At 44.5% G+C, this 20,478-nt stretch overlaps 1 protein-coding gene and 1 non-coding gene across 3 annotated transcripts; both read right to left on the reverse strand.

Annotated features, from left to right (window-relative positions):
• Positions 1 to 2,880: 2,880 nt before the first annotated feature.
• Eif5 (eukaryotic translation initiation factor 5) lies at positions 2,881 to 11,333 on the reverse strand. Of its 2 annotated transcripts, XM_057782907.1 has the most exons (12): positions 11,237 to 11,333; positions 10,932 to 11,125; positions 9,829 to 10,108; positions 9,631 to 9,712; positions 9,206 to 9,378; positions 8,891 to 9,002; positions 7,887 to 8,029; positions 7,444 to 7,602; positions 6,269 to 6,430; positions 5,865 to 6,029; positions 5,274 to 5,408; positions 2,881 to 4,821 (listed from the first exon to the last, which is right to left on the reverse strand). In XM_057782907.1, the coding sequence occupies exons 3-12, from the start codon at positions 9,898 to 9,900 to the stop codon at positions 4,732 to 4,734; spliced, it is 1,293 nt and encodes a 430-aa protein (XP_057638890.1). In that variant the 5' UTR covers positions 9,901 to 10,108; positions 10,932 to 11,125; positions 11,237 to 11,333; the 3' UTR covers positions 2,881 to 4,731. The 2 variants fall into 2 exon arrangements, with proteins under 2 accessions (XP_057638890.1, XP_057638891.1); XM_057782908.1 differs by lacking the exons at positions 10,932 to 11,125; positions 11,237 to 11,333 and adding an exon at positions 10,357 to 10,650.
• On the reverse strand, positions 8,361 to 8,486 carry LOC130883228 (small nucleolar RNA SNORA28). The gene has a single exon (XR_009057924.1). It is a non-coding gene; the product is annotated as a small nucleolar RNA SNORA28 (small nucleolar RNA).
• Positions 11,334 to 20,478: the final 9,145 nt, after the last annotated feature.

Raw genomic sequence — 20,478 nt, forward strand, 5'->3', positions numbered from 1 at the left:
AAGTACTTGCCAGTGTAAGCAAGCAGGCAAAATGAGCAAGCTTTCTTTCTTCTGTCCTTTATATAGGCTGCCAGCAGCTGTGGCCCAGATTAAAAGTAGATTTTCCCACCTCAAAAGTTCTGGGTGAGAAGTGGGTCTTCCCACTTCAAATGATTTAATTAAGAAAAAAAATACTGGGGCTGGAGAGATGGCTCAGATGTTAAGAGCACAGGTTGCTTTTCCAGAGGTCCTGAATTCGATTCTCAGCAACCACACCATGGCTCACATCTATAATGAGATCTGGTGCCCTCTGGTGTGCAGGCAGAACAGTATACATAATAAATTTTGGAAAAACAAAAGAACTGGGTGGTGGTGGTGCACACCTTTAATCCCAGCACTTGGGATGCAGAGACAGATCTCAGTGAGTTCGAGGCCAGCCTGGTCTATAGAGTTAGTGGTAGGACTGGCTCCAAAGCTACACAGAAAAATCCTGTCTGGACCTCCCCCCCAACCCCCCAAAAAAAAACACAAAGAAAAAAAAAATCTCACCAGGTGGTGGTGGCGGCACACATCTTTAATCCTAGCACTCAGGAGGCAGAGGCAGGTGGATCTCTTGAGTTTCTAAGGCCAGCAGCCTGGTGGTCTTCAGAGCAAGTTCCAGGACAGGCTCCAAAGTTACACGGAGAAACTGTCTCAAAAACAAAAATACTGAACACCTCATGTATACACAGCTACTTGGTTTTTAGTAGACTGGGTGTAGTCAAGTTGACAACCAAGAATAGCCTTCACAAAGGCCGAAGACAATATTAGTCAGTCCCAGCTTGAGGCTGAGTGGACTTATGTGCACCCCTATCCTGTGTCAGTCATAGCCACTGTTCTGCAGAGGCAATTCTCGGTAGAATGTAGCTTGAAGCTGAAGCAATGTTCACAGCAGACTCCTGCACGTTCGTTCTCTCTCTCTCTCTCTCTCTCTATATATATATATATATATATATATATATATATATATAAAAATAAATTAAGGGGCTGGAGAGATGGCCCAGTGGTTGAGAACACTGGCTGCTCTTCCAGAGGACCCGGGTTCAATTCCCAGCAACCACATGGCAGCTCACACCTGTCTGTAACTCCAGTTCCAGACTGTCAAGCACATGTTAAATGCTTTTTAAAAAAATTGAGACAGGATCAATGTAGACCATGCTGGCCTTGAACTCATCAGCATGTCACCATGCCTGAAATTTTTCCTGTCTTTTAAAGAATTTCATTGTGGGGGGATGGAGGGATGGCACAGTGGTTAAGAGTACTCACTGCTTGCTCTTCCAAAGGTCCCGAGTTCAATTCCCAGCAACCATATGCTGGCTCACAACCATCTGTAATAAGATGTGGTGCTCTCTTCTGGCTTGCAGACATAATACTGAGAATAGTATATACATAATAAATAAATCTAAAAAAAAAAAAAAAATTCACTGGGTAATAGCCCTGGCTGCCCTGTAGACCAGTCGGGTCCCAATCTCAAGAAATCTGTTTCTGCCAAGTGTTGGGATTAAAGGCATCCATCATACCTAACTGAAATAAAAAAAAAAAATTGTATTTGTGAATGAGTCCACGCACAGGAGTATAGAGGGCATCAAATCCCCTGGACTAGTTATGGTGACTCAGGTCTGGGAACTGAAGTTTCATTTCTGAGAGAACTCAAAATAACCTTGGCTATCCTGGAATGCACCATATAGATCAGGCTGGTCGCCTCTGCCACCACAGCTGGCCATGGATTTACTTTTAATTTTAGGTATATGGGTATTTTACTACCTACATTTGTGTATGCACACCACACCACTTCAGCTGAGCTTCAAGGGTTGCACATGGATTATGCATCAGATAGAGAACACTGGCCCTGTTGTGCGTTAGGCTTAAGGCCTAATATTTTGTTGGATAAGGGGGAAATAACAAGACACCTTACCAACTGGCATTGGACAAGCCCAGGCCCTATTACGTCCAGCCACAATGCACAGAAAAATAGGTTCTTACAGGAATTATTCTTGCTTGGGCCAAGAAAAAAGTCTAAACCTAAACCACTACCATGGGTTGGCATTAGCTCCAAGTTTAAGACTTCAAAGCAGATTATGATGCCAAAGGGGTAATGAGAACTCTGACTAATCATTTGCCTATGCTATTCCATCTCAGTGGAATTCTTACTAATACAGGAAGCTGATGAGGTAGCTGAGAGTCAGCTGCCAAGTCCAACTAGAGTTGGACCTCTGGGACTCACATGAACAGACTTCCATAACTCATACCCTGTTCTCTGTGTAATATGGCACGCATGCCCATGCAGAATCTGAGGGTGGGCATGGTTAACACATATACATGCCTGTCTTAATCTTAACACTTGGGAGGTCAAAGCAAAAAGAGATCAAGGTCAGTTTCAGTCCCCACACCCTAGGCCTTACTTAAGGAGTAAAATGTACAAGGAACCAATGGGGAAGAGTTTGAGGACAGGCTAGAATTAATGGAGTTTGAATTCCCTAGTAAACATGGTATTAAAGATTTTTATAAAATGATCAACCTGTTTTCACACATAGGGCTGACATACTCTCCACAGAATACAAGACTCAAATCCAGGGCTGGAGATATGGCTCAGTGGTTAAGAGCATTGCCTGCTCTTCCAAAGGTCCCGAGTTCAATTCCCGGCAACCACATGGTGGCTCACAACCATCTGTAATGAGGTCTGGTGCCCTCTTCTGGCCTGCAGGCATACACACAGACAGAATATTGTATACATAATAAATAAATAAATATTAAAAAAAAAGACTCAAATCCAAAGCATGCACTATAATACTGGATAGCTTTCAGTGCTTTTTAAATCATAAAAACATGAATTAACTTTTTAGTATTAAAGCAGAGACAAAATTTAATTTTAACATCGTTTTAATCAAGTAATGTAGCTGTTTGAAACAGGAAACTTTCTTTAGGACACCTCAATAGAACAATGAACCCAGATTGTGTGAATTTGAATCCCACTGGTGTGGCACCTGACGGAACAGTGGCTGAAGCCCAAGATCCTTCCAAGTATTGAAGACCTGACTGTAACAGCCTGAGGCTCAATGTGCTGATCTACTTGACAATCTCAGAAATTGGTAACAAATGGATGGGAGGCCATGCAACAAAGAATCTGAAACCTAGGAGTGAGTTTGCAAATGCTTCTTCTTTGGTGTGACACTGCGCATTTCCTTGTTAGTATTCATTCCAGGTATATGGCTCCCATTCCATGCTCAGCAGACTCAAGGTTTTAATTTTACCAAATTATTTGTTATCACTTCAATGCAAAAATTTTACATACATTTATTACAGTTTTATAATCTGTGAGTTGGATGACACAAGGTAAAATCTAAACAATGTTATAAGCTAGTATGCCACACAAATTAACCACATGGGTTAGCTCCCAGAATGCACTTGTGGAAGTATATGCTAACTAGTTTTTAATGTTGAAGACAAGTATGCAAACACAATCAGGAACCCAGATGGAATTTACACCAGATAGCGGGTAAGAAATTCACTTGTGTGTAGTTCAAGGCTCTGAACAGGCCGGTCAGACCCTAGCAACTGTACCCACTCTCAGGTGCCCGGCTATATCAACATGAAGTAAAAAATATCCCAAGTCTTACACCAAAATACAGGCTCTGACTCAGAAGTATGATTTTAACTTTCTCTTTAAATAAGACAATTTCGGGAGGGGGATCAAGCTTGAAACACAATAACACTTATTTTGGCAAGACAGCAACCAAAATCTAAAGTATAAGCTATTATATCCAAATTAAAAGGCATTGAAGAATAAGCCATAATATTGGGGGCAAGGGGAGAACACATCAAACACAAGATACAGTATGTCTAAACATCTTGAAATTATAATTTAAGGGTAAAAGCTGAAAAATTATGCTGTTTTAGCTAGAGATTAAGTGCACCTTTTCCTGTTTCTCCCAAATAGCATCAGAATTTACGATTTAATCACACCTCAAAGCTTTTCTCTCAGTACAAAGCAACCACTAAATAACACACAAAATACTTGTTAATTATTTCCCTGGCTCATTCAACGTGCAATGCACATGACTCCAAAGATTACAATTTGGGGTGAGTGTACACAAACTGAAAAACCACAACTCCAAATTTCAAAACTTGCTCTTAAAACCATAGGACACGCAGGTCTTTACTGCTCATGAAGATGTCATACTGTCATTTATTCATCAGCCTCCCTTAGGATGACGAAAATTGTCAGTTTCCAATCTGAACAGATGGGGACTGGAGACACAACTTTTAAAACACTCCATTTCTTAATGGCTTACACTCTGCAAGTTTCAGCACCTACAATCTACCAAGATCAAGGACCTTAATAAACGGTGTAACATCCTAAAAGTAGCCAATCACTTCAGTATAAGCCATTCAGAGCCCAAAGTCTGAAGAATGACCAAAATCAAATCTTTATTTTTTATAACTGTATAAATGTGATCCAAATGTGTCCACCACTAGTTTTTCCAAAAGAAACATGCTATAAATAAGCAAACTACAACTGTTCACTGTTATGTATGGACTCCCTAGATGTCTCATTGGGCTTAATTATAGACCACTCACAGTAATAGCTTTTTAGTATCAAGTGTAGCATGATGTTAAGCCATTTTAGCTTTTGCACATACATGTTGCACTTCTGGCTGATAATGGAGAAAAATTTGCAGCATTACACTGTTAAGCTAAGTTGTATCCATCCTTTTAAATGGCATCAATATCAATGTCATCATCCTTGTTGTCAGACTTCACAGTTTCAACTTTTGGTACACTGGCAGTCTTCGAATATACCACCTGATAAGATAAATCATTTCATCAATTAAACATACACACAGAGCAACCACTCCTAGTTCTATCATTGGTTTTTAATTTTTTTGAGATTATGACAGTATTTTTCCTTTCCTTACTTTCCCAAGAACCCCCTTCAGATTCATGGCATTTCCTCTTCCATTTTGGAGTTTTGAGACAGGGCTTCTTAGCATAGCCTCTAGTTGTCTTGGAACTCAGGAGATCTTAAGCCTTCTGAGTGCTAGGATTAAAGGTATGTGCCCATGTCTTTCTGTATTTGTTTATCTTAATAGATTATAGCTGGTTAGACTTTATCTTTAATCTGAAATTTGGAACTACACTTGAAAACTACAGTTTGAGGCTAACCAGGGAGGGCTATATAAAGGGAAACATTTAAAAAAAAAAAAAAAAAACCTCCAACATTCATTACCAACCAAGTAATGTTCCTTAGCTTTTACCTCAATATTTTCATCTTCATCTTCTTCCTCACCACCAGAAGATTCTTCCTCTGCTTCCTTCAACCATTTAATAAATGGTTCTGCTTTGACACGAATCTCTTTGGCAAGTTCTTTTGAGACATATTTCTTAGAGGCCTAAAAAAGTTCAAAATTTTCCTCAGTGAAGACTTGAAAATATACTTTTAATTACTTGTACGATAAGCTATTTAAAGGGACTGGGCCGCCGGGCGGTGGTGGCGCACGTCTTTAATCCCAGCACTTGGGAGGCAGAGGCAGGCGAATCTCTGTGAGTTCGAGACCAGCCTGGTCTACAAGAGCTAGTTCCAGGACAGGCACAGGCTCCAAAACCACAGAGAAACCCTGTCTCGAAAAACCAAAAAAAAAAAAAAAAAAAAAAAAAAAAAGGGACTGGGCTATCCCCTAATTTTCAACAGTATATTCATACTAAACAATTCCTGCTGCCTCAACTCAAAAATTCCATCAGATTAACATAGGAATTCAACAAGGTATACAAGAGTCTAAAGATTACTTCTTCATAACCCACCCCACCAGCTGTTTTGATGCTTCTGAAACTTCACAAGGGCTCCCCACCTTTTCCGACCAGCTGATGATAACCTCTTCTTCTAAAAGGTCTGCATCATACATCTCCTTCAAGATATGTGGAATCTTGGAGATCAGCTGAGCTTGATGCATTGCTACCACACATTCCAAACCATGAAGAAGGTACCGCTGAGCCTTTTTGTTGTTATGACAAAACTGCAAGTAGACAGCATCAACAATCATCCCTGCTCTAAGATAATTCAGTAATTAAACATTCATTTTCTTAATGCATTGCACATGGAACAGTGGCTTAGAAAAGGTCATGCACAGATACTCTTACCATTCGCAGGTGCTCCCACACCTACTTTCAGGACAACCATATAGTGGGCGGAAGCGATCTAAAGTCACAGTCTAAGGTCACAATCTTGACTTAAAACCCCCAAAAGGTCTCTTACTCTTAAGAAATGGCGCCTGTATTTCTTGATCTGCTCTCTTATCTTCTCATTAAAGAGAACTTCAGTCAAAACGAGAGGACCCATGGCTTTTACATCCAGTCTTTCTGCCTCAGCAACAATTTCTTTATCAGATGAATCAATAATGCCCTCTTCTTTCTTTTTCTGGAAATAAAGCAATTCAATTAAGTATAGGCTTTTTTTTTGCTATACTAGAGAGAACAATCTTCCTCCTCCAGGATTTCTACCCAATTTATGCAAGTATACTCACTGTACTTCCTTTAGTATGTTTCTTAAATAAGCAAAGAAGAAAAACAATACAAGCCATGGTGTGGGGGGGATGATGGCTCAGTGATTAAGAGCACAGGCTGCTGTTGAGGATGTGGGTTCAATTTCAAGCACCCAAATGGTGGCTCAGAACTATCTGTTACTCCAGTTCCAGGGGCTCCAACCTCACACTGAGTATATATATAGGCAAAACACCACTACATATTAAATAAAAAAATCATTAACACACACGCACAAAGGGCCGGCTGGTAGTGGCACACACCTTTAATCCTAGCACCTCGGAGCAAAGGCAGGTGGATCTGAGTTCGAGGCTAGCCTGCTCTACAGAGCAAATTTCAGGAGAGTCAATGCTACACACAGAGAAACCATATATGGGGGAGGTGGGAACGACCAATCCACTGCCCATTAAAAACAAACACACAAACAAAAAACCCCATACAAATAAAAACGAATTTAAAAAAAAAAACCTCACAATCAAAACAACAACAAAAAACAAAGGGAAGGGTATGGTAACACACACATTTTAATCCCAGCAGGGATTAGAAGATCTGTGAGCCCTCTGGTTTCCACGAATTCCAGGATAGCCAGGGCTAAAGAGAATCAATCTTCAAAACAAAAGCTGGGAGGCGGTGGTGCATTCCTTTAATCCCAACACTTGGGAGGCAGAGGCAGGAGGATCTCCGAGTAGGAGGCCAACCTGGTTCACAAGACCTAGTTCCAGGACAGGCTCCAAAGCTACAGAGAAAAACCCTGTCTCAAAAAACCAATCAAACACACACAAACAAAATCCAAAGATATCAGAGAAAACGTTAACCAATTATAAACACAACAAACATTTGAAAGGCCAAAGGCCATGTGATGTGTATTATTTGTAGATCAAACAAATTTACCTTAACAAAATCAAACAGGATGTTAACACGCTCTTCTACAGTTCTTTCCAAATCGTCACTGAGTGTCAGAACTTTTGCATGATCACTGATTTCATCCATTCTGCGCCTCTGAGCCTCCTCAGTTGTATCCTCCCCCCAATCATCATCCTCCTCCTCTTCCTGGTTAAACAAAACCAAAGACCTTTAAATAGTGGTATTAGTCATATTAACAGGATCCAGCCCCTTTGCCCACAGACCCTGTTTTATCAGCCCAGAGCCTCTATCTTCCACATTCTGTAAACAACAACAAAAAATGCTAAGCAGGTTCAAAATATATTCAGTTTAGCTCAACTTAAGTACCAATATTAGAGTTTTAACAGTGCACTACATTAGTAAATCAAACTTTTTGGTTATTTCAACCAAACAGCAGGTTTTTAACACAATTTTAAGTGCCCTACACTCACCTCGGCGTGTGGAGGAGGACTAATTTCATTTGGTGGTGGAGGTGGTGGTGTCTCACTGCTGGATACGGAGCCATTTTCCTTGTCCTTGCCCTTTCTATTTTTTTTTTCCTTTTCTTTCTTTCCTGTACCACTGTCACTATTCTCTACAGGGAAACAAAAGTCAACTTAGTCCTATAGTTTATGTATCACTGACTACAAGATTTAAATCCTACCCTCTATCACAACTTTCCTCAGTAAAATCAACACAACAAAACTTAGAAATCTGAAGGGAGGGCTGGAGAGATGGCACAGTGGTGCAGAGCACTTGTTGGAGACCTAAGTTCGATTCCCAGCACCCATATGGTGTTTCATAACCACCCAAAACTCCAGTTCCAGGGATCCAATGCCTTCTTCTGGCCTCTAGGGCATTGTATTCATGTGGTACACAGTCATACATGCACACAAAAAACCTGACCACTCAACAATTTAAAATAGGTTGTTTGAGTCTATATAACGGTTTGTCTCATGGTGAAGAGAACACCGGAATAGGTTAGACTATTTTGCTATAGCAAGCTCAAATTGTGTCAGATAGTTGTGTTCATCTGCCACAGAGTGTTGCTTGCAATGCTCTAAGCCACTGTAGCTTAATGAGACAAGCCTTGTTTCTAGAACAGTAGATCTTTTGATGGGTTTCCATTATAATCTATTTTACAAATCTACAGGATGGTAGTTTGGCAGCCTTTGCACTTTTACTGTTACATAAAACATATTTTTTCAATAATATCTTAGAGACAGTTAAAATCTCAAAAGTCCTGAGCCAGAAGCAGGAAGATCTCTAAGTTTGAGGCCTGCCTGGTTTACAAAGTGGGTTAGAGGACAGCAATGGACATACAAAGAAACCCTGTCTCAAAAAACAAAACAAAAGTCAAAGTCCAAAGACTAAAGTTCCTATACTGTATATACTTATACTGTAATAAAAACCTCCCATCTTATATTCCAACTGTCAACTTGCTAAAAAGACTTACCAGGTGGGTTTTTGAGAATGAACGTACAGAGTTTATGATGTGTGTCAAGCATGCCTCGGTACCCACAGGCTTTACAAGAATTACCTATTGTTTGCTTCTTTGGATTGACATGCTGCCAAGAAAAGTAAAAACAAGTGTCATGTATAGTGAAAGATACAAACTGTATGTGAATTTATATAACGTTATAAAACATCTAAAACTCTAGTTTAACACAAATTTTCTTCGTGGAAGTCTAATTCTAACGAAGTCTGGTAATCACTTGGCACCAGAAGAGCACATACATAACTAACAAAGGCCTTAAAGGCACCCACTCACCAGATCTGTTTCAGGATTCTCACACTCAGGACAAAGAACAAATTTTTTAATGAATCCATCCAACATGTCTTGCAGCTTATTCGCCTCATGAGATCCATTGACAATGTAGCGGTCATTCTTAACATCAAACTGGGTCTGTGCTCCCAGCTCACAACCAAAATATTTGGTGGGATCTATAGGAAGACAAGACGTTTCATTTTAGTTACCTAAATCATTGGCTTCACACAAAAATCTACACACAGTTCACCATTCCTAAAAATTACAGGGCCACTGACATACAGCCAGGGTGGTTTAATGACACCCAATCAAGTAGGTGCAAAGTTCCACATTTGCTAACACATGACCGAGAAAAATGCATACAGCTCAAACACTGTCAAGACTATATCCATAATATACCTTTTCAGGCTTCTCCAAGCTTTACTTACACGTTGGAGGCCGATTAAGCGCCTTTGCAACGTCAACCATGTTGACTATAACTGTCTTGATTCCATTTCCTTTGCCCTCAACCTAAAGGAAATAAGAATTTCAATTTTGCACTGTCTTCCCTGTAACAAGTATTCTTTTAAATCCTATGAAGAACGAACGCATGGACCAACTTCCTACTAAAATGAAGATCAGTATACCTTGGCAATCAGACGGGGCATCTTGTAGCGATAGAACTGGTCTGACACGCTGCGGTTGACGTTGACAGACATTTTGGCTTATTAGTGACTTTATCAATAAGATGAACAGATCTTTGATTGCAACTTTTTGGTATCTTCTGTCTGGAGAAGAAGGGATGACATAAACGACTGCAAGAGTTCTCGGTCTCTGACATGAAAAAATTTTCGCCACTGAGGCTGTAAGCTTCTTGCTTGTATGCTATGTTTCCCCAATACAGGTACCAATGGCTGCGCAACAGCTCTGGAAGAGAAAAGCAGAGAACACACAACCATGCCACAGGTTCAGTACCAATGCCGTCGGGGGAACTTCTCGTCCTAGAGCACCCCGCCCAGTTAGCACCCCTGGCCCACAGAACCCGAGTTCACGCGGGAGAAGAGCTGACACCCTCGTCTAACCGAGCTCAACTCGAGGAACCTGGGAGGCCACCATCTTGACAAGAGCTGGGACTGGGGCAGGGAAATCCAGAAGGAAACAGCACAAACACAAACCCTCTCCCTCGGCTGCAGGGAGTTTGTCACCAGAGACCGCCGGCGAGCGGCCGTGCTGTAACTGTCGAGAAGGGGGTCCGGGCCCTCTCCTCCCCCAGCTCACGCCCGGGAGCGGACAACTTCTCCCATCGCGCCTCCCCCGGCTGCCATCGTTGGAAAACGGGAACCGTCGCGCCAGCCCTGCCAACCGCTAAGCTGCGGCTTCGGCGACTCCGGCCGACTTCAGGGCGGCGCGGCCAGGCCAGGAGCCATTGGCTCCGTCGGAGCACGCGGACCGCGGCCGCAGCCGCGCCCTTCGCTCGCTCCCTCGGCGCACGGCCGACCTTCGCCCTCGTCCCCATGGCTACGCGACAGCGAGCGCCGAGCGCCCGGCCTCCGTCTTCCGGCGGGGCGGAGGCGCGGCCTCCGTGAGTCACAAACGCGCCCGGGCCCTGACTCAGCCCGGCGCCGGCACGCGCGCTCGCTCGCGCGCGCTCCCGCACACACCGGCCCCCCCAAACTGCGCCACACGCGCGGCGGGTCACGCGGCCGCGCCGCCATCTTGCCGCCGCCATGGCCCGCCGCCCGCGACTCACCGTTTTCGTCAAATAAAGACATAAACCCAACGCGGCTCGCCCGGGACTGGGAGGAAGAGGCGCTGGAAACCGGGTCCGGAGTGGCGGGGCGGGCGGCGAGCGGAGGGGCGGCTGGGCAGGTGCCGCCGCCGAGCAGCGGGAGGGGCTGTCCCAGCGACGTCCGCGTCCACACCAGCAGCGCCGAGCCTGGCGACCTGGCGGGGACACGGCTGTGAGCCGCAGGCGGCCTGCCCCCGCCGGCGGCCCGGGGGTGGGGGGCGGGAGCGCTGGGCAGGGGCACGGGCCACCGCCCCCCGCGGACTCACCTCTGGAATGTTCTCGCTCTGACTGAACAACGCCGCCGCCGCGCTCAAGCTACCTTCGGCCTCGGGTCCCTCCCCCTGTAGCGGGCCGCAACTGTTCATTGGCCGCAGGCCCACCCGAGTTCGTTTGCCATTGGCTTGCCGGCGCGTCAATCGCACCTTTCCCCGCCCTCCACTTCCTGGGCCTTCACTCGTGGGCTCGGCCCGCCTCCCGCTTACCCCTGTTTCCTTTCCCTCCCTTCCCCCCTCTGTCCTTCCCAGAGGCCTTCACGGTCTCGCGATAGCTGTGCTCCCTGTGAGTTTGGGCGCCCAGGCAACATGGCGGCTGCCTAGTCCGCCCGCGGGGCGGGGCCGAGCCATTCTGCGGCGGTGCTTGGCTTCGGGCCACGCGGGACCTTAATGCTCGCCCTGACCGCGCCGAGCGCCCCACAGAGTCCAGCTCGGGCTGGCTCCTCCCCACTACCTGGCCCGGGTCTGTCATCCCGTTTGACTGGCGGAGACTCCGCGTTCGTGGCTCTGGGCTTTCCCACGGTGGAAACGCTACCTTTTGTGTGTAACTTGGGCCCCCGAAAGTGCGTCGTGTTGTGGTCTCGACCCCAGGAAGGTCTGGCTGTGCCTCGGAGTTTGACCATCCCTTCCCCATGCTCAGCTGCCACGTAGGGCCACTCTGTCCAGCCCAACCCAGCTTGGAAAGTCGATTCCTGGCTGGTGAGCCGTGGCCCCGGGCAGGTGTACCTGATGAGGCCACAGGCTGTACTTACTAACAATTTCTGTTCGGAGGGGGGGTGTGCCCCGACTTTTTTGTTCTGTAGAAACTCCCCCAGTGTTTACAAACTTCGGTTTTTGTTAAAAGTTTCTATTGAGACTTACAATCATGCCAGAGTCTTAATTAAAACCATATAGAAATACCTGAGATTGACCAGAGCCTTGTTTGAATTTCTTGAAGCTTCTGAGAGCAGCAGCCTGGCTTAGCAGCTGTGTGGTTTCCTGAATGGGGAGAAACAGTAGTGTTATAGAAGAGGGAGCTGCCCTTTTTTCTAAGGTTAAAATTGAAAGACCTATTTTTTTCCAAAACCAAGGTTATTTTCCTATGACTTATAGGGCCTATATAGCCCTTTAGAAATTGACAGTGTCATTGGGGCAGAATAAAGACACAATTCAGAAATGAAAGATGTGTGCCATTTTCCGTAGGAGCTTTTATTTCTCGGTGCATGGCTGTACAGTTTTTGGTTTTTTTGGTTGTACAGTTTTTAAACCGAACACATACTGCTTCGTACCCCCTCGCTAAAGTGGAAAGATAGATCCCAGACAGTGCTTTATGGATCATGACTTAGCAGTATTGAAACAGATTGAGTTTGTGCTTGGCTGCACCCAAATGATTATTTTAGAAACTCTCCGAAAATAAGGATGTGAAACTAATCTGAGGTAAGAGGCTTGCCTCAGAAAAGTATTTTTGATAACACTATACAAAGTAGTCTTTTTCCGTATGTTTGATGGCCTGATCTTTTATTGGCCGGACATGCTGACACCTTTAATCCTAGCACTCTTGAGTCAGAAGTAGACAGATCTCTGTTAGAGGCTGTTCTAGTCTACATTATGAGTTCTAGGACAGCCATGTAAACAAGTAAATGAATAAATAGAAATAAAAAAGTTTGTACTACTGGGAAGTCATGACACATGCCTTTAAATCCAGCATTGGGAAGACAGAGGCAAAAGGAGTTCTGTGAGTTGGAGGCTAGCCTGGTCTACAGCGTGAGTTCTAGGACAGCGAAGGCTGCACAGAGAAACTCTGTCTCAAATAACAAAAAGCTTGCACTAGTTTTAACTTTAGTTTTTAGTGTCTACACTACTGTTATTGTGGACAACTCTTAAATTTTATGCCCTCTCACAATATAACCCAGTGACCCTAGACTCACTGCCTCAACTTTCCTGGTAGGGGAATTACAGATAGGCAATTAGCACACCCAGCTAAAAAGAACTCTTGATGACACCATTTATCAAATGCTTATCATGTGCTATAACTTTGACTAGACTTTGAATACATTGAAGACTTTTTATTACCAGAAAATTGGAGTGTGTGTATGGGTGTGGGGGGGTGAAGCTGCTTTTCCAAAACTGTATTCCCAGTAGTTTGCAGAACTAGCTTTTGTACTAGTTCTGTGGGATCCCAGAGCCTCCCGAGGTCAGCATATGGCATACCCCTCACAATTAAATACAGAGCTATAACTAGGTAGTCCGTAGGTAACTCCACTTAATGGACTACTGATCTGGCAAGGAGGTGTTGTTAGACACACACTTTATAAGCGACGACAGCTCTCTAATACATGGTGGATGGCTTTTGAACTCCGGCTTGTTTGACGCCAAGCTTGTTGCGTAATTTCCCCTGCTGTTTCCGTCCCCACCTCATTTGGCTGCTGTTTCCTTAGTCAGGTACTCACAGTTTGTTAAATAGTGTACACTTGGTGCTTATGAAATCCTTGTCCAGGGGTTGTGCATTTTGGCACCAGGTAGCTGACATGTATAGTTGCCAAGGAAGTAAATGAGCAAACTGGCTGGCTGATTGTTTAGACATTGGTGTCTCTGCGTCTGGTCAGTCAGAATTAGTTCCCTGAGCTACAGTCAACTCTTCCTGGACTAGAACTTTGTGTTTCTGAGTAGTAAGTCATTGTGGAGACTAAGGTAGAGCCAGCTTTGAGGGGCCATGTGGTTGGTGAGCTGCTCCACCCCCCTTTATGACATCTGTCTCTTGGCTTTTACGGCTGCACAGTTATTTCGGTTGCTGTCTCTTCCTTGAGGAGGAGCTCGAGGGCACGAGCATCATTTTCCTTTTGGCACAGTAGCCTGTCACTTCAGTGTGCAAAGAGAACAGGCGGCCAGAGATGCCAGAAGGAGTGAGTAGTATCTGGTGAGTACAGAAGCCTTGATTGCCTTAAGGGCTGGTTCCCTAAACCACAGCTTTTTAAGCCCCCGTGTTATGTCAAGCATAACAGCATGAAGAACACAAAGAGTTTGGCAACAATAAAAGGCACTGATCACTAAATGACCAAAAATGAATTCAAAATCCAACGTGTAGTGACCTGGAAGTGTTTCTACAACACTTGCCCTTGGCGCAGTGCACATCTTCATTACAGCCTTTGTTGCGAACTTGACATATGCACATTCTCTCACACACTGTCACACCATGCAATGCCAACAAAACTTCCCGAGTCACCTCTGCCCAGATTTAAAAGCATCGTGACTTATGAGGCACAGTATTTTTACTGGAAATACAAACTTACTGCTCTTATGGAAACAATGGTTTGATTCTGGCAAAGGCTTTTAGTATTTTCCTACCATCATCCATCATGTGACAAGTTAGTATATATGTGTTGAATGTTTTATTTCTTATTTATTTTGAGACAGCATCTCACTATGAAGCCCTGCTCGGTCTGGAACTCATAGAGATCCACCTACCTCTTTGACTTATGAGTACTGGGATTGAATGTGTATACAACCACACCTGTCTAGAATGTTTTATTTATTTTTTAATGATATTTGGGGCTAGTTAGATGGCTCAGTAGGTAAAGATACTTCCCACAAAGACAGATGGCCAGAGTTTGACCCCCAGCCTCAACGGTAGCAGGAGATAACCAAGTTCCACATGAAAATGTGCACTGTAGCACATGCAGGCCCCAGGAAAGTAAATAAATGTAATCTTAAAAATTAAAAACTGCCGTTTGACTACAAGGGAGTCTGTCTTTAAAAAAAAAAAGAGGCTGAGTGTGGTAATCTCAGCACTGGGTTTGTGTGGAGGCAGATCTCTGTGAGTTCAAGGACAGCCTCGTCTACAGAGTTCCCAGGCACCCTGGGCTACACGAAGAAACCTTATCTAAAATAATAATAATAATAATAATAATAATAATAATAATAATAATAACATAATAATGATATAATTGGGTTGCTTGTATTTCATAAAGAACTTCGTAGTGAATTGTGGCTTGGGAATAGGACAGAATTTCCAGCAGTTTTTGAATTGCCCTAAACATATTTATGCTATTGTAATTTATGTAAAGTAACTTTTTTAGCTGGGCGTTGGTGGCACACGCCTTTAATCCCAGCACCCGGGAGGCAGAGGCAGGCGGGTCTCTGTGAGTTCAAGGCCAGCCTGGTCTACAAGTGTTCCAGGATAGGCTCCAAAGCTACAGAGAAACCCTGTCTCAAAAAAAAAAACCAAACAACAAAAAAAGTAGCATTCTTAGGTATCAAGTTGAAATTTCAATCATCAAAAAAAAAAGTCAATGATACTCTGTCTCATGACAGCAAATATTTGGCTAAGATTTAGTTATTTATGCAAAAATAAACGAACACATCCACTTCATTAGTATGCAAATTTGCTTTTTTCTTTACCTTTACCTTTTATCTATTTGATATATGTGTGTGTATGTGTGTGTGTGTGCCTGATTAGTGAACACCTCACTGATGCTTTTCCCTTTCAGGCCTCTGATCCTCTCAACCTTCTTAATGCTGAGACCCCTTAACACCATTCTTCATGTTGTGGTGACCCCCCCAACCATAACATTATTTCATTGCTACTTCCTAACTGTAATTTTGCCATTGTTACGAATTGTGTTCGATATGTAGGGTATCTGATAAGTTACCCCTAAGGGTTGACCTGCAGGTTGAGAGCTGCTGTTCTAGCAGGATGCCTCCTGCTTTTCTGAATGCCTGCTCAACCTTCCCCATTCCGCATCTGCTGGACGTACATCTCTTCATTAGGGTTTTCCGTGCCCCTGCTACTTATTAGTCCTAGCAGTCTGAGGTCAGGGACCTTGTTTTTGAGAACAAAATAGTCTGGTTTGGTGGAGTGCTAGAGCAGAAGCAGGAGTGTCTGGGGAAAGAGGAGCATGCAGGTGATGTGGTACCCTCCTCCTGCAAAGCAGCATTCTGACTGCAGTCTGTCTGCCATTCCTGGAAAGAGGAAGAAGTGGAGAATGGTGTGAGTCAGCCTCAGCTTCTCTCCCACACGGATGCTGGGGCTGCAGGAGTGAGAACGGTGCATTGTTGTCTCAGGTTCCTGGCATGATAGCTGTGTGGCCACAGGATGCTCTGTGGAGGTGCTGCACAAGGCTCGTTCTGCCTGAGACCCTGGGATTGCTATTTTCTTCTGGGCTGGCAGTCATCCACAAACCTCTGTGAGGGAGTGCCACCACTGTCCACCCTCCTCCTTCCTTCCTCATTTCTAGTCAGTTGTGAATGTGGTGATTTGCCCACCCAGATGAAGGCACCACTGTCTTGTGGGGGAACCCTGATCCCCAATGATCTGTGGGCAGTGGATTACCAGGCCACACCCCTAGGAGTATGTTTCATTAGATTCTTTGTGCTGAGTTAGGGCTACCCGGGGTTTAGGAGTCATCTGTATGGATACTAAGTACCAATATGTGTGGCTAGGATTTGTGTTTGTGTGTTCTGTTTGCATGTGAGTGTGCAGATACATGGGGAGGTCAGAAGCAGATGGGTGACTTCATTACTTGAATTGAGAGGAAGTCTCTCTCTCTCCCTCTTTTTTTTAGAATTATTTGTTTAGTATACAGAGGGGTTTTGGTTATATATATGTCTGTTGAAGGTCAGTTATGAGCTGCCATGTGGGTGCTGGGAATTGAACTTGGATTCTTTGGAAGAGCAGTCAGTGTTCTTAACCACTGAGAAAGAGTCTCTTATTGAACTGGAATCTTACTGTTTCTGCTACTGACCAGTCAACAGCTCTCAGTATCTGCCTATCTTTGCCTTCTAACGCTGGGGTTACAGGCACATACAGTCTGGGATCACACTCCAGTCCTGATGCTTGCATAGCAAGCACCCACTTAACCACTGAGCCTCTCCAGCCTCTAGGATTCATTCATTTCTTGAAATAAAGCTCTCCTGTTTATCTTTGTGGGACCTGTTTTCTTGGGGGCAAAAGCTTGTTAAAACACAGATTGGGGGCTAGCAAGACAGCTCAGTGGCAGAAGCATCTTAGGCTTGTTGCAACTGAGTTCAGTTCTAGTGCCTGCATATTTGAAGCAGGAAACAGAATCTCTCAAGGTGTCCTCTGACCTTCACAGGCACACTGTAGTATGCACATGCCATACATACTACTAGACAAATGTAATTTTAAAAGATTTTTAAGTCGGCTGGGCTGTGGTGGAGCACACCTTTAATCCCAGCACTAGAGAGGCAGAGGCAGGCGAATCTTTCTGAGTTCCAGGTCAGCTTGGTCTACAGAGTGATAGAATGTGCCAGGGCTACACAGAGAAATACTGTCTCAAAAAAACTAATGTCTGTATGTGCGTGTGTGTGTGTATATGTGTGTGTGTGTATGTGTGTGTGTGTGTATGTGTGCATCTGTGCATGTTTTAAATCAGTGGTTTGGGCCTTGCAGAGGAGAGGATTTTTTCTTTCTTTTTTTTTTTTTTTTGGATTTTTTTTGAGACAGGGTTTTTCTGCAGCTTTTTGGTTCCTGTCCTGGAACTAGCTCTGTAGACCAGGTTGGCCTCGAACTCACAGAGATCTGCCCGGCAAGAGGATTTTTTCTTAAGCAGAACGTATTTCTGGTGGTTTCCCAGAGTTTCAGGTGCCATGCATCCAAGGACTGCACTCTGCATAAAAGCTCAGTATTCATTTACTTTGGATCCCCCCAAAACAGAGCTTTCTCCGGAGCTTTCTTTCTAGGTATTTCTGGGCAGTCAGTCTGCAAAGGAAATCGATGAAGATTTCTGTGGCCAAATGAGTATGTCTGGAAGCAGTCCCCAGGTCCAGCAGTACAGAGTGGGAATGGTTTATGCTGATCACACCTGTTGGTTAGAATCAGAGTGACCTGAGGTGATCATTGGTCACCATACCCAGTGAGGGACTTGTGCACATTTTCCCTTTACCTCACAGAGACCATTGCTCATGGAGACTACTTAGCATACACTGTGGGAGACTCAGGTATCCTGAAACCCAGCTTCTGGTTCTTCCCACTGTGTAGGGACCAATTAACCTGCTTGGTGCATTCAGGTTTTTGCAGTCTGATTCTCTCCCCTTACTCTTGATTTGATTGTTCTGATGTTCTGTTTCAGACGGGTCAGAGGGGCGACAGAGTCTGAGAGCAGTGCCGGAAGGGAAGCCTGGGAAGCCGGTGCCTCATGGTTTTCCTCCTGACTACTGATGGCTGTCACTCATCAGCCACTGTGCATCCTGTCCAGGGATAGGCACTGGACACTAGAGATTCAGTAGGAGCCACTGGGAGCCAACAGTTTAGAGATTAGGAGACTGGGCCGGAGAGATGACTCGGCAGTTAAGAGTACATGTTGCTCTTGCAGAGGACCTGGATTTGGTTCCCAGCATCCAGAGGGTGGCTCACCACCATCCTTAATTCTATTTCTAGGGATCCAATGCCTCTTCCAGACTCTAATAAAGGGCACTGAATGCATTTGGTGCATTACATGCTGGCAAAACACCAAAATGTATAAGATTAAAAAGTCTTAAAAATTAGGAAATTTTTACCTACATATCTAGATTTCTGGCACTTGAAAAGCAGGAAGTCTTGGCACACTGGAATTCTCATAAGACAGTTGTGTAGAGTCTTGTCTCAGCCAGATGATCAAAGCCTAGCTTAGGGCCTGACTGCTCGTGCGTGAGCACCATTGTGTCCCCCCCCCCGCCCCCGTCCAGGTGAGCACGGGTGCTGACCAAGCATGTTTGTGCACTGTCCTTATCTAGGTGTACATTTGTACCTCACCTGTCCCAGCACCCGCTTTGGCTTAGCTTACCTCTGCTCATCTTTATTCCTCTCAGTCACGCGTTGGCATGGCCTCCATGTTCCAGCTGTAGAGAACTGGAACGTTCAGCACACTGTGTTGTCTTTGTCTTACTATAATGAAATCACGGAGGCAGGCTAACCTTTTTTAGGGATCTATTTATCTTGTAGTGTTGGGAAGTGAAAGTTCAAACTCAGATGCATCCCAGCATTATGGAGGCAGCGTGTAAGAGAGCACACGTGTGTTGCGATTGACAGGTTGCGTCTCTGAGCAGGAGACTAAGGAGCCTGGGCACTGCATTAGTGTCCTTTTCTAATGCTGTGATAAAAGCGCTTAAAGAATGAAGGGCTTGTTTTGGCTCACAGTTGCAGGACACAGGCCATCCTGTAGGGTGGGCATGACCACAAGAGCCTAGCACATTTAGCCTGCAGTCTGGAAGAAGAGAGCAACGAATGCTTAGCTCAGCACACTTTCCTAGCTTTATGCAGTCCAGAAGCCCAACCCAGGAAACGGTGCCACTCCCAGTGGGTGTGTCTCATCCTTTTTGTTGTGGTTGTGTTTGGGGGGGGCGTGTTTTGAGACAGGGTTTTTCTGTGTAACAGCTCTGGCTGTCCTGCAACTGGCTTTGTAGACCAGGCTGGCCTCAAACTCACAGAGATCCACCTGCCTCTGCCTTCTGAGTGCTGGGATCAAAGATGTGTACCACCACTAACTGGTGGGTCTCATTTTATTGATCTAAGGAATATAACTTGCCAACAAGCATGCCCAGAGGCTTGTTTCCAGGTGATTTTCTATCTCATCATATTGACAGTTAAGACTGAGCATCGCAGGTAACAAAGCACCACATAGTGCTAGAATTAAGACATCAGAAATTTATTTTCTCAGGCGGAAGCTGCCACATATCAGTGCTATGTGCTTGCTACTTTTTTGGGCCTTGGATCTCAAGGTCAAACTGTCTGTCCTGCTTCCAGTGTAAGCCGACAGCTTGGTGGTGTCCCTTGCTTGTATTTGCAAAGCTCCAATCTTTATAAAACTGTGTTTTGTTTATTTGCTTATCACACACATGTACACACGTAGACTATTTTAAGGGGTGTTGTTTTTGTTAATGCTCTGGAACATTTGTTTAATGACGTAAAGACGTGTTGCTTTGTTTACACTGCGTTTGTTTACCTTGGTGAAGCTGCGATTCTTCGTCTATAAAACACCTGATGGTCTAATAAAGAGCTGAATGGCCAATAGCGAGACAGGAGCAAGGGTAGGCTGGGCTGGCAGGCAGAAAGAATAAAGAGGAGGAAAAATGAGAAAGAGGAGGAGCAATGAGAGAAGGAAAGGAGCACACCAGGGGTCGCCCCGCCACCTGGTCAGCCATGGAGTAAGAGTGAAAGATACACAGATGTAAGGAAAGGAAACCAGAGGCAGAAGGTAGCTGGGAGCAAGCCAAGGCGGGCATTCATAACCAAGAATAAGCCTCCATGTGTAATTTATTTG

The sequence above is a fragment of the Chionomys nivalis genome, chromosome 10 (assembly GCF_950005125.1).
Source record: "Chionomys nivalis chromosome 10, mChiNiv1.1, whole genome shotgun sequence".
In the NCBI taxonomy this organism is placed as follows: Eukaryota; Metazoa; Chordata; class Mammalia; order Rodentia; family Cricetidae; genus Chionomys; species Chionomys nivalis.